This window comes from Vanellus vanellus (assembly GCF_965231255.1).
Source record: "Vanellus vanellus genome assembly, chromosome: 2".
Lineage (NCBI taxonomy): Eukaryota > Metazoa > Chordata > Aves > Charadriiformes > Charadriidae > Vanellus > Vanellus vanellus.
The window spans coordinates 103,192,915-103,206,648 of NC_138906.1; the positions used below are offsets into that span (position 1 = coordinate 103,192,915).

The window sequence follows — 13,734 nt, forward strand, 5'->3', positions numbered from 1 at the left end:
GTAGAAAAAGGAACAAATTAAGGAAAAATGCTAATTCAAGAAAAAAGCAAACAAATGAACAGTGGCTGATTAGCTAATGTTCAGCCATTGCCTCCTTGATTTTTAATGAAGCATTTTCCAGTTTTGGACTACAAGCGCATAGCTTGTGAAATACTTATTTCTCAAAAGACACAAGCGTTTGTGAATAAGTATGAACTCAGGAACGGAAATTCTCCACTGCATATATTAGGACAAAAATGTCAAATGTTTATAACTTTTAATAGTTTGAAATATTCATGCACATTATTTTGTTTTCTGCGTACTTCCTCCAAAATCTTGCAAAGTTCCTGAGATATCTCTAAGACTCTTGCAAAACACAGAAACTGCAAGAAATTCTACGAAAGTTTCGTGACTGTGTTCCTGAGGACTTCATAAAGGCTGCTGAAGGATTCCTTGCAATTTTCTCCCCACCATTTTGGAGACTGTGCTTCCTCAATTTCTTTCCTCAATTACTTCCTCACCTTCTGGTGAAATGCATACACTTTGCTGGGATCAATAATTCTTTATAAAGTTTACAATTTCAACCCCATTGTATTTTCTGTAGTCGTGATTTCAGCTTAACACCTCATGTGGGAGGAACCTTAAGAATACGTATTCACCAGCCATCCTAGGAAATACAGCCTGAGAGGAAAAAATGCATTGCTAAACCTACTTCTTCTTCTGAAAACCCCTATCTGCATAACTTTGCTTGGGAAAACTAATGGGAAAAAGTGATGTGGCTGCTGTGGTACTGTATGGAAATGTTTTGTGGGGTTCTTTTTTTTTTGCATTAATGAGAGAAATACTAATGTCCTGATCAGTATGAACAAAAGGTTGGTGGGATGAACAATGATGCTTTTCATTCTGCATAGATAAGAATATCTGCAGGTACATTAGTCACAGAAAAATAAAGGAAACGTCAACTTTCTAACCTCAATATCACACACTACCTTAGAAATGTCAAGGATCAGGAAGAAATATCATCTATGGGATGAAAACATTATAAATGGCCACTATGCAGCTTTCCAGTGAAGACTTGACATGGAACAGGCATGGGAGTAGGCGGAGTGCAATTCTAACTTTGTACAGTGGTGCCTATGTTTCCAATCAACGTATACAATCCCACCTGTTTCTGTCTGTAGTTGCTGTCCAGACAACGTCTGGGGAGGATTCATGGCCCAATGCAGTTGTCTACAGAAATCCTGGCGATCATCCACATGAATGTAATCATATATGTTTTGGTGCATTACATCAGTCTGAAACAATTACAACAAGAAATGTTTAATTCGTAAGTGTAGTGGGGCAGGCACTTATCTTTAGGTTGATACTTTCCTTAAAATAATGACTGGTGTAAAATACCTTCAGAGCAAATATTGATTGAGGAGAGTTGTTTCAGAGGTCTCTGCTTTTCACATCTGCTTTTTGACTTTACATCCTGAGATGGTTCTTTTTATTCTGAAGTCTTGTGCATATGCAAACATGAGTCATAGAAAAGTCCAACTGGCAGCCAGTGACTAGTGGCATCCCCCAGGGACTGATGCTGGGACCAACCCTGTTTACTTTCTTGATTAGTGAATGATGGGGTAGAGTGCACTCTCAGCAATTTTGCAGAGGGTACCAACTGGGGAGAGCAGGACACCTACTCAGACCTTGACAGGCTGTAAAAATGGGCTGACAGGAACCTCAGGAAGTTCAACAAAGGCAAAGTTCTCTCTAACTTTGGGTACTCCAGGAAAGAAAGATATTAACATACTGAAGTGAGCCCAGGAGAGTGCTACCAAGACACTTAGGAGGCCTGGAGCACATGACATGTCAGGAGAGGAGAGAAGAACAGGATTTTTTTAACATTAAGAAGAGAAAACTTCAGGAAGACCTTACTACTGTCTACATCAACTGAATATGCGGGTGTAGAGAAGACAAAGCCCGACCCTTCTCAAAAGAACAAAGTGGGAGGACAAGAAGCAACAGACACAAGTTACAACATGGGAAACTAGGACTTGATATAAGTGAAAAAAAATTACAGTCAGGGTGGTTAAACACTTGAACACATCTTCCAGAGTGGTCGTAGAAACTCAAAACTTGACCAGATCAACCTGCTGTAGCTGGGTCTACTTTGAGCAGGAACTTGGACTAGATGACCTCCAGTGATCCTTTCCAACGACATGGTTCTGTTATTCTGTGACTGTACAATATATTTATTATACACTGGCAACCAGTCTAGAATAGCAGTATACTGAAATTGAAAGGAAACTTTTAGCTAAGTCTTATTTTTATAATGGATCGTGTTTCTGTTAACAAAAACTTTACAAAAGGGACAACATTACAAGGAATTAATCTTCACCTGTCAGATCACCAAAAACAAAGAAAGAAAATTAATCTGGAGTGCAATAGTAAAATAACTTAATTTCAGTAATAGTGTATGTCTAATCAGCACTAGAAGGATAAGGCGAAACATTTTAGAAAGCCAGTTAGCAGAAGTGACTACAAGAAAGTCATTACAATGACAGTGACTAAGTATTCTAAATGTTTGTTAATATATTTACCTGATGAAACCCTAGATAGTCCACAATCGTTGATGACGCATAAAATATCATTCCATCTGCACTCACCACCAATGCAAAACCATTCAGTGACTAAAGAAAGGAAAATAAAATAATTAAAAAGATAATCAGAAAGTAAAGAGAAAAATGGGTATAAAGTGTAACAATTTTAAGAATGTTCTAGATATTAAAAAATCACTGCAAAAATTTGGACATCAAATCTTTGCAGAAAAGTCTTTTTCTCCTAGCATAAAAAATGAATAACAATCTGGAACATGTTTTTTTCCTTTTTTAAAAAAAGTTAGGATAGCTAATTGCAGTGTAACTACCATATTACATTACTAGTTTATTATCTACTTGAAATTTTATTTTGTCATTAATTCATATAATTAAAAGTTTAATAACAAGTGTCAACTACTTCTTTTTTCTTTTAAGTTAAAACATTACATTCTATAATAATTGCTTTGAATTTATATGCATTGATACATATAGGTAATATAATAATCTCCAACAAGACAATTAAATATATGTACTATTGTAGCTATGACTTTAAAACTGGACATGCATTTTAAAGTATGGCTATTTTCTTCAGCTTCTATAAAAATACATACATAACATAACTGAATAAATGCAATGAATAGAAAAAGTAGGCAATAAATACTTCACTGATATAGACCAATGTTTAGTCTAGAAAAAAGCTAAATTAATCCTCATAGATTCAGCGATGCAAGGAAAGCAACCAGAGAAATCCAAAAATAAAAGCAAGGATTAAATGAAATACATAACGTAAACATTAAGATCCATCATGCTACGTGCAGACTGACTAATTTTGCCTCTCTTCCCTTGATAAAGATTTGGTAACATATCTTCACTCCGGCGGACTTGCATTCCAAGGTAGTTTAGATGATCCTTTCATCTGACAGTTTTGAGGCCTTTTGAGATTACGGTTCAAATAGCTGCTGATGAAATACTGCTATAATATTATTATCCTTCACCTTTCTCTCAATGTACTGTTGTAGCAATGTGCCTATTAATCCTGAGTTAATCCTGAAGCACAATGAGGGCAGATTTTCAATTGCTCAGTAACCAGATACACTGACATATTTTTGTGAGCTCGGTTCTCTTTTGGGTTCCTAAATAAGGACCAGATTTCCAAGACTGCTCGAAGCCTGTTCCCACTGTGACAATGGTGGGCAGAATTTCAAGAGTTCAGTGCACAATAGGCCGACCTCCTCAGAAGATGTGGCCCCAATCATAAATGTGGAGCACCTTTGGAAACGTGGCCTAGAGTGACCATACATAGCCAGGGACTCTGCACCTCAAAGAACCTGTGAAACAGTGACTGGAGAAATCTAGTGGAGAGACTGCAATGGCTCACCTACGTTTGGAAAGAGCTGTAGCAGCAACTGATTCAATTAAGTCAATGCTAACCAAGAGTCATCGATAAGCACTGTTAAAGGCAAACTGTGTTCAGCTCCAGGTCGACTCCATAGATACAGATCCTTTCCAGAACAAGCAGTATCTCTGCCTAGTTGGGTTTGTGTTGAACACTAGTTATCCCTGTCAACTCTTCAAGCACAAGGTGTTGCTGGACTGGTGCTGTTTTCTGCTCTAAATAATGCCCAAATTCGTCCCAGCACCTCGCCAAACAGAAGACGATGTGTCAAGATTTCTACATCTTCACATCTGTGCCTTTCACTGCGCTGAGGGAAGCCTCCATAGATGGTATCTGTCATATCCATTTCCAATGTCAAATGGAGACAAGAAAGCATTTCTGGCATCTTGTCTCTTTGGACTCATCTTCACAGCAAGGAAACCATCAGTGATGTGATGTTAGGAATTTTATTACATTTTGAACATCTGGCAGGCCTTTTAATTTGAGCAGACTAAAAATTTCCACAAAGATAACCATAGGACATTTAAGGGAGCTTCTTCATGTGGGCGTTTGTAGCTGTTACAGTGCACATTCCAAAAGACCTCCAGTCCTGCCCGTGCAGCCAGGGCAGGTAGAAATTAAGAACGTTAAAGAAATGTTCTTAACCTGTGCAAATTAATGCACCAAGCCCTACTTGGAAATGCTTAGAAAATGACTACAAGATCCGAATATAATCAAAGAATCTCACATGGTATCATGCTGAACATCCTTTAAATGTGCCTTCCATTGTCTTGCAGGCAAACTGGAGTTTTTCAGTCCCTGTAGGAAACAGATGGGGGAGCACCTGCCTTTGCCAAGGGTTGTTTTTATGAATCAAGAAATAAATACCCCTATTAGAAATTGAAACTTCTTCATCCAGCATATGGATACGTACTCTTTAGGCCCAGACATGTACCCTAAGAGATCAGTCCCTACCTTTAAGATGCAACACTTTCTCCCCCACAGTGGAAGGCAGGCAGCTTTTTCTTTATGCAAGTTTGTCTTTTACAAAGCCAGAGTTGGGCTGGACCAGGTGCAGCAGTTTGTAAAAATGGGAAGGGGAAATGGGACCATGTGTATTTCTAAAGGTTCAGACCAGTGACCTGGCAACTATCTGTGAGGTTGGAGGAGGTATTAAGGAAGGGTGGGAGAGAGCAAGAAGAAAGAAGAAGTGGAGAAAAAGTTCAAGGAGCCATGTGTTTAAGTTAAGCCCAAAATGAGTATGGGTTTGAGGGGTGTGTGTAAATGAAGAGAATTACAAACCTCCCCTGCTTTGTTTTTGTTTAGTTCTCAAAATGCTGATGTCCTTTTCTGAGTTAAGATCTCTTAAGTAAGCATTGCCTGGTTTTCATGACCCCAAACACAGACATCAGATGCTCTGCCCTGCAGGCAGGGAAAGCAAAACCCACTTTGATGCAACAACAACTTTTATGGAGCCACATGAAGCTATTGAGGATTAACACAAATTCCAAGTGTCTAAACCTCATTTTAACCGGGAAACCTGCTGCTTCAACCACACTAAGAAGAGGCGAGCTGGACATGGAGTAGAACTTCATAACCCGTGAGTCTTACTCATGACTGCAAATTTTTGTTTTTGCTGTATTACCCTGAAGTGCAGTTCAGTGTGAAACATGACATCTGTAGCACAGAGGACTCTGAATAGAGTCAGAGTTGGGCTGTGATTTATACTTTTCTTACCTACTTACCACAGCTGGGGAAAAGGAGGAGGGTGTTTGCTAGCACAGGTCTGGTACCCCAGATGAGGGTAGTAGTGATTGCAAATTAGTAGGAAAAGACCTCTCCTGACCTCTCAGATAAATCTCTCAGGTATCGTATACAACTCCATATTCAAGCCCTTTACAGTAACACTGCACAGAGATTTTCTGTTATTCTGGCCAGAATCCTAGCGATTTGTTAGACTGGGTGGAAGAGACAGACAGCTTCAGTCCATGAGAACGAACAAAAACTATTCCCAGCTTTTTTGTTCTGAGTTACTGAGTCTCACAGTAAACAGGACAACAAAGTATATGGCTCCACTTACAATTTTAAAACATTCTCGGTTACTGAAATAAAATTCTCAGCGATAGCTTTCTCTTGTTGCCAGTGAACAGGAGGCTGCACTGGTGTGCTGTGTCAGAACCACAGCGGCCATCTGCCTGGGTTATCGATAACCTGGGGGGAGGAAAAGGGAGAGAGGGCACAGACCAGCCTCATACTTGTGCAGTTTGTGCTTCTTAATGTAGGCCCACGTCTGCCCAAAACACAGAGGACAGCACAGAGAAGTAAAGGCAGCTCTCCTCATTTCGCTTTATTCTTTTCAGTAGAAATAATGGAAAGCCTAAAATAGGGCTCTTGGATTTAGAGGAGGAAATAACCCACCTCCGCGGCTCAATGTTAATGTTATTTGCTTCATGTACAACTGGTGTGTTTTAATCAACAAAGGTCCATTTTCATCCTATCACAATTTTTAGCAATTTGCATACACTTATACAAGCACCCAGGGACACAGTGACACATAGAAACACACACACATACACACAGATATTAGCATGGACATTAAAACTTTTGCAACAAAAAACAACTAAGTTCAAATCTGCAAAAAATACATGGTTGTAAACTGCCATTTGGTAAACCATATGGATTCAATGACAGATGGAATTTCTAATCCAGGATAATAGCTGAAACATGTGAGACTGACTTAAGTATGTATTGTGAACATTTGTTTGTTTGTATTTGGCTTTTTGAAAACACTTACATGAGTTTTCTACATTGTACTTAAAAAATGAAATTGTGGTTTTTTTTTCCCAAATGGAAAAAAAAATAAGAAAAGAGCTTGGCACCAGACAGGGGCCTGTGTTCTTTTGAAAAAACATGTACATCCAATTATGTACTCACAAAAAGCTGCACCTGCTACTGAAACAAAAAACAATTAATCTGTCAGTTCAAAGAAAGTACAACATTATTCTGGTGCCCGCAGTAGCTGTGAGATGAAAGTTATCAGTTCCTTCCATTAAAAAGTTTTTGAAACATTATTAGTCAAGAGGTTCTCTTTGGGAATGAAGGCAAATATTTTGAGGAAGATAGGACTTCCTTTGGCAAGAACCTTTATATATCCTGATTTTTTTTTCTGGTCCCACAGCAGAAAATCAGCCAGCAAATACTTCAAAGATATTTTGGTCAAGGTCATGGCATAGTAAAAAAAAAAAGGGGGGGGGGGGGGAGAGAACAAGTTCCAAGCCACATTTCTCTTATTACTCTTCCTTGAAATAAAGGAAAATTCACTAGCATTAGGTCTCCAGAGACCATGTTACTATGGTTACTAAAGTACAACAGTCAAGGCCTGCAGCCATGCCTTGCTTTGAACAGATTTTCAAGTCACGCAACTTGGGTACTAAATTTCCAGGGTCAGTTGGCTCGCAATTTATCTGGAACAGCTTCATTTAATAGTGGATCGCTGGGTTTTTGCATCCTATGTGGGATGGGGCCATTTTCTGGTGATCTAAATAAGTAGCTATTTAAAAACTCTGGAAATGATATACTTGTTCTTGTCTTATGTCTTATGCATATTAGGAGGAAAATGCAGACAGTTAATGTGTCTTCTGTCTTTAACTGTATTGTTTTGTGAATTAGTATTTCTTTCCACTGGTGTTTTTAGGAGTCATAATTGCCCTTCTCAAAAATCCCTCTGGAATCCCTGAGGTTCTCTTTGTAAACCAAAAAAAAAAAAAAAAAAAAAAAAAGAAACTCTTACAGAACCCTGAAATAAAACCCTACATAAAAGACTATTCAGAAATACTGTATCTGGTGACATCAGAATATGGCCTTTGCTCAACAAGTACAGTATCTCTTAGCCCTCCGGACTCTTATGTATTTCTCTAGTATCTACAAAACAACTTCAAAAGGAATATTTCTGTGAGTAAGCACTATTTCATGCAAAGAGGGAGTGGCAGAACTGGTTTTCGCATTCAGTTTTGATCTAAGGCTTGTGTGTAGTGCTTAGTTTTCAGGCAAAAGAAACAAAACAGAAGATGAATTTTCATCATTTGAGCCAGGGGAGGAAGTAAATCCTACAGGCTGAAGCCTACAGCCGTGCGTTTATATGGGAAGCCTTTCGGAGGGAAAGTGTTCGATCTACTTGATTGGCTTTCATAGCAGAAATATTTCTTTTCAAATACAAAGACATTACATACATATGACGATTATGGCCCTTTCACTCTTCTTGTCTTCCCAGATAAAATGAAGTTCATGTTCCTGCCTATCTCCTTGAGCCTGGATGTCACTTCAGGCTCCTTAAAGAGAGGATGGAAATTCAGCATCTAGTGCCGCGCTTCCCAGAGCAGGGCCTGGCAAAATTTTCAAAGATCATTCACATTGCCAGAAGAATTTGAGCCCTGGCCCTCCCACTTACTGTCGGAAGGAACAGCTGTGCCATCTGAAAGGCATGGATGATTATGAGCCATTCAGCTGGTGAAATTTCTCCTTATTCCATTTTTCAATATCCCGTCGCTTCCACCAAGGAATTAGGGCGACTTTGGAGATTCTTGTTTATACGTGTGTCTTCAGTCTAACAAGAGAGCTGGAGTGCTGTGGCTTGTCAAGAGGCAGCAGGCAAAACTGGCCTCCTGGAAATCAGTTAGGAAAATATAAGTCATTCAGCTCTGGTAATTGTGAGCTATAAACTTTCAAGAAAACATCGTAGTTCCCTGGAGGGTGAGACTGTAATGTGTGCACACATGTAAACGCATTTTAAACCACGGTGATGTTGGTTTTTATATGCTTGATATGTAACAAGTATTGGACGCAACCAAGAACAGCTTTCCCTTTAAAGTTGTTTTGATCGCGTGATGCAAAATTGTAAATGTAGTTTTTCTTCCCTTATACTTTCCTTCCAAGCTAAGCTTTTGTAATAAAGCTTGCTCAGTCTGTGTCAAGTCCTTGGGGTGGGGCCTCTCTTTACTATGTGCATGAACATAGTTAGCCCGGCGCCTCAAAACCAACCGCTCTGCCCAAGATGGTACTGAGAAAGAAGAGCTGAAGCATCATTTGACTTTGTGTGTGGAGAAAGTTGATGCGGTGCACTCTAAATAGAGATACGTCCCAATTGAATCCCATTATTTTCACAAGTACTAAACACTGGAAATGGGAATACAGACGGTGCTTCCAGAGCAGAGCAGTACTAACGACTGATAGCTTAAAGACAGGTTAGGGAAGGTTTTGTTGCTGTGAATTCACAGGTGACGCCAAACACCTCAGTACAAACTTGTTATATGGCACGTTTGTTTAGAATCAATTATTAACACCAGCCATGCTTGCTATTGATGGTAATGTTTGGTGGATTTTTCCATGTCTGATGATTGTAAAAAATCCACGATGCTTTTCTTTGCATTACCGATTAGGGTTTCATATGGGAAGTGAGTCTATGAATACTACCTGAGATTAATGGACTTTATACAAGTACCGGAGACTATTTATAGTAATCTAAAGAAGAATAATATTCAAATCATTAATTCTAAAGTTCTCAAAAAAAAAGCACATTTTATTTATTAACAGACGTATCATGATTACTGCATATGCTAGTGAGTACTCGGATGAGTAACGTGTCATTTACCTTAGGAATTATCATGAAAGGATACTAAAGTATGACATAATCTTGTGTATCTTTTCCTTTAGCCTCCTCATTAATCATGAAGTTGAGTTTAAAATCGTGCTCCACCAGTAATGGAACCCTCCTGTCAATGCTCTTTCACAAATACTATGCCCTGGACTACACTTGGAAATAGAAACAATCTTTATATTGATTGATGCAGTTTCTCATTTCACTTTCTCAAAAGCAGATGTTGTATTCACAGATGGAAGCAAAGCTGGGGCAATATCGTATCTTCAGTGCAAGTTCAGCCCTTCATTCTTTCGGAGTTCTGCAGCTGCTCTGGGCTTTTCAGTCTCCTCTTCAACAATTTCAATATAGAAAATGCAAGCCTGATTAATTCCATTTGAGAAGACTCAAAATGAAGCATTAATTGCTCACTACTCTGCACTTGTAATAACAAATTTAGTTAGGTAGCCTTTGCAATAACAAATGTAGTAAGATTACCCATTATCTTCCACAGAAATAACTTACTGAAAAGAGTCTCGAGTAATATTTATCCAACATGTTGGACAATTAGACATATGTAAGTACCAAATGTCTGGAATATTTTTTTTCGGTGTTATTTACATGTTAGTGCATCAAGTCCTGAAGAGAAGAAGCCGTCATAATATTCCATTCACAGCTGACTTTTATTTGTACTTGCAAACTGTTAACAAGCGTGAATGGCAGACGTCTCTTGCTGTAAAGACTCAAAACCTAAAAGGCACAATGTTGCAGCCTATATACTGTAAACAGCATGTGATGTCCTAATTTCAGAGCACTATTTTTCTGTGTATTTAGCACTATATATCACATTTTCTGACACATAACTATTTCAGGGGGTGGGGAGAAGAGCAAAACAATCTGGTTTTCACATTCTGTTCAATAATGTATGCTAAACCAGCTTTTTTAAACACCATTTCAGGTCAGTGGAGTTTTTAGTGAGTGTGGCATTCCTGAATTTGACTCTGGGAACTGCCTTACCACGCTACTTATCATATTATGAATGTTTTATATCCTGTAAGTGTCCTGTATGAAACACACCCTGCGCCACACTGGCAGCAGGTGTGAATTCTGCCGTTAATGTGTTACGCTGACCCGAAGAGGCAAGCAACACCTTCTCTCTCATCTAGATATCAAGTGGATGACAGTGAATCATCTGGAAAGCGGTAAGGATGGAAGGTTAGAGACAACTCCTCTAACCAGCAGCAACGACTGCAAATCTTAGGCTGAGTTATAGACTAGAGGAACCCTTCCCCGAGGCCCTTCTGCAAGCCCCTGCTTTAGTTTCAGCAGACATTTGTTTTCTTACTGCTAAAAAAAAGCCCCAGTCTCAGTTACTGGAAAATTCTGGGGGCACTGCAGTACTGGGAGGCGGTGGGGAGGTGTAAAAGTCATTGGGTAAAATGCCTGCTGTTGGCCACCATCAGCTTTTGCAGCTAGGAATTCCTGTAAGAACTGCAATTACAATGGAATACAAAAACGATCTCATTTTTCTTTTTTTTTTCTACTCATAAAAAGTCAGGAACAGTTAAAGTCAGAATGGCGGTGATTTCTCTTGAAGTTCTTGGAACAGGAACAGAAGTATTTGAAGAGTGCCTATCTGTCCTCCGGTCTCCAAATCAATACTATATCCCTGCTAATAGGAAACAGTACATTTAATGGTCAGCATCATGCTTTTCAATAGCAGTTTGCTTTTCAGTTCAAACCTGTCAAATAGTATATTCAAGTTTTATTAACTGAGGTAGGCAAAAAGTAAAATTGAAACGTGCTCAATATTTCTCGTAAAATATGGAAGTTTTTCTTTTGAAACCTTCATAAACACGAAACAAAATCACTGCAAATTGGCAAAAATACTTAAGACAACACACAGTCTTGCCTGGACCTGCTTTCTTAATTGTCACTTCGCCTTACTGAGAAAATGGCAAGGCTGCAGCTCATTAGCTTTTCTGAGTTGAGAATGAGGAATATACCAGAAGCAAGTGTCAGCTGTAAATACAGATTAGGCTAATAATTTTATATTTTCACTTCAATGAGTTGAAGACCAGTTAAACAATGTAAGATTGCAATTATCTATGATAACAGACAAGCATTATTTAAAGTGTATTTCTATTTCTTTTTGGTTTTGTTTTTTTTTTAACAATACATGACTTTGCCATCTTCAAAAACAGAACACTTCCTCAAAAGCAAATGCTCATGCAGAAAGTTGTATGGAAGGAAGAGTGTGTAATGATTGCCTTCGTTACTTGAATGCAAGAAGTCCAGTTCTAGTAACAGACTAAATCCCGGTGCATCTATACGACGCAGTGCTCACGTACAGATATTGAACCTATTGATTGGTGAGAATGGTTGCCAAGGGTTAGCTCTGAAGCCAGTGAGAGAAAAAAAAAACCTAACCGAGCTGAAACGGGAGAATATGTTTTGTTGGGGAGGAAGTCACGTGGCTGCTGGACTGTCTCCAGAGGCACCGAAATAGCCTGAGCAGAAACAGAGGAAGCGGCTGTGAAAAGTGAGCTCGGGTGGAGTTGGCTGTGATGAACAGTCTGGAGACAGCAACAGCGGCCTGAAATTCGGATCCACATCTGGTCTGTGCCAGACTGGCACAGCTTATTGATTCTTTACCTTACTGCTGCTGATGGACAGCTTCTCCTTTCACCGGTACTCCTAAAATTTCTCAGCGAGGCCTCCACATATGACAGCAGTTTTGCCTCTGCCCTGACAAACGGAAGCCAACTTTTCTGATGCCAGCACAAACCAGAGAGGACGCCAACTGTTCCTCCTCGCTGCACACCTGCACTGGCTGTGGCTCCCCCTTCTCTATCACATTAAACATAAGCCACTTGTCCCGATTTTCCGAACTACTCACAGCTTGCTCCCCCCTCAGTTGTCTGTCACATCTTGGTGGAGAAGCTGAGTACTAACTCCCATCAGTCCCACGTGTTACCCTCACCCGTATGCAAGTCCTGGCAATGGTCAAGCTGCTCATACACTATGAGCACTGGCAATTGTGGTTACCATTTTGCTCGTTATTTCTGTGTGCTCTGTTGCCCATCAAAATGCATCTTTCATTGCTTGTCTCGTATTTAAGCTGCAAGTCTGAAGGGAGAGGATCACATCTTTTTGGTTTGCTCTGCCCCTCCGTCAAGCTGGAGGGTGCCACCGCCTGTATTTCAGAAACCTCAGTGCTGTGGGTAGCATCGTGATCGTTACAGTCGTAACGGTAGCACTAAGGACTGGAGGAGAGAGCAAATGGTGTTTAGAGGTCACAGGCTTTTCTGTCCAGATTTGTTTGAGAAGGAAAAAAAAAATAAAAAAAAAAAGAAGAAAGGAATAAGCGAGAACATTAGTTATTTGTGCAAAAAAGTTGTGGCCATGCCAAATTTCAAGTCTGGATTTTAGAAATACGCCTATTTGCAAAGAAAAAAAAAGGGGGGACCAGGGCCTCTGAAATGTTCCTTTGTGTTGTGCCTGCGCCTGGCAAGGCAAAAGTGAATGTACGCATGTGATAAAATGGCAAGTTACTCCTGACCCTATTTATGGCTCTTTTTTTTTTTTATGGCTAAATTCTCTGTAAGTCATCCCAAGTGACTAATGTCAGCTTAAATCATGTCGTCTGAATTACTGGGAGAAGGTTCATGTTTGAAAACAAAGGAAAGCAAAAGGGTTGTTTGGGTAACTTTTAAAAGCTGTATTAACTGAAAAAGAAAATGCACTGAGACTATGAGCTCTTTATGAGAACTTCCTATTTTGACGGCCCCATTTTAAACCCAGTAGATTAAAAGGTAACGCATGGTATCAAAATCTAACAGGGTTTACTTTAGAAGGACTGTGCTAAGAGAGTCAGCACCATTGCTGAGAGTAAATCAAAAGGTCTCTCTCTCCACCAGCTTTTGATTTCTGAAATCCGTGCCTTGGTCATAGCCCCATATAACAACAACACACTTTGTCTGACTCCCAATTTTCCTTTTCAAGTTTAAATTAAAAAATAACAGGAAGAGTAAAATCTCTTGCTCTCAGACTGAAATTCAAACTGGACTACCTTTTCAAAGAGCACAGTTTTATCAAGTACTGATTACATAAATCAGTTTGGAAGGAGGAAGTGGAATTACACTAACAAGTTTAAAAAAATTACAGGA

The 13,734-nt window shown here is 39.4% G+C and overlaps 1 protein-coding gene across 1 annotated transcript in view; it reads right to left on the minus strand.

The window, feature by feature from the left end:
• The window catches only part of AHRR (aryl hydrocarbon receptor repressor), a gene marked incomplete at both ends in the record, with an annotated part of 69,414 nt that overhangs the window by 8,542 nt on the left and 47,138 nt on the right, over positions 1–13,734 (minus strand). The window contains 2 exons of the mRNA XM_082479856.1: positions 1,145–1,274; positions 2,562–2,651. Coding sequence (XP_082335982.1) covers positions 1,145–1,274; positions 2,562–2,651 — 220 coding nt within the window. The remainder of the gene's footprint in view (positions 1–1,144; positions 1,275–2,561; positions 2,652–13,734) is intronic.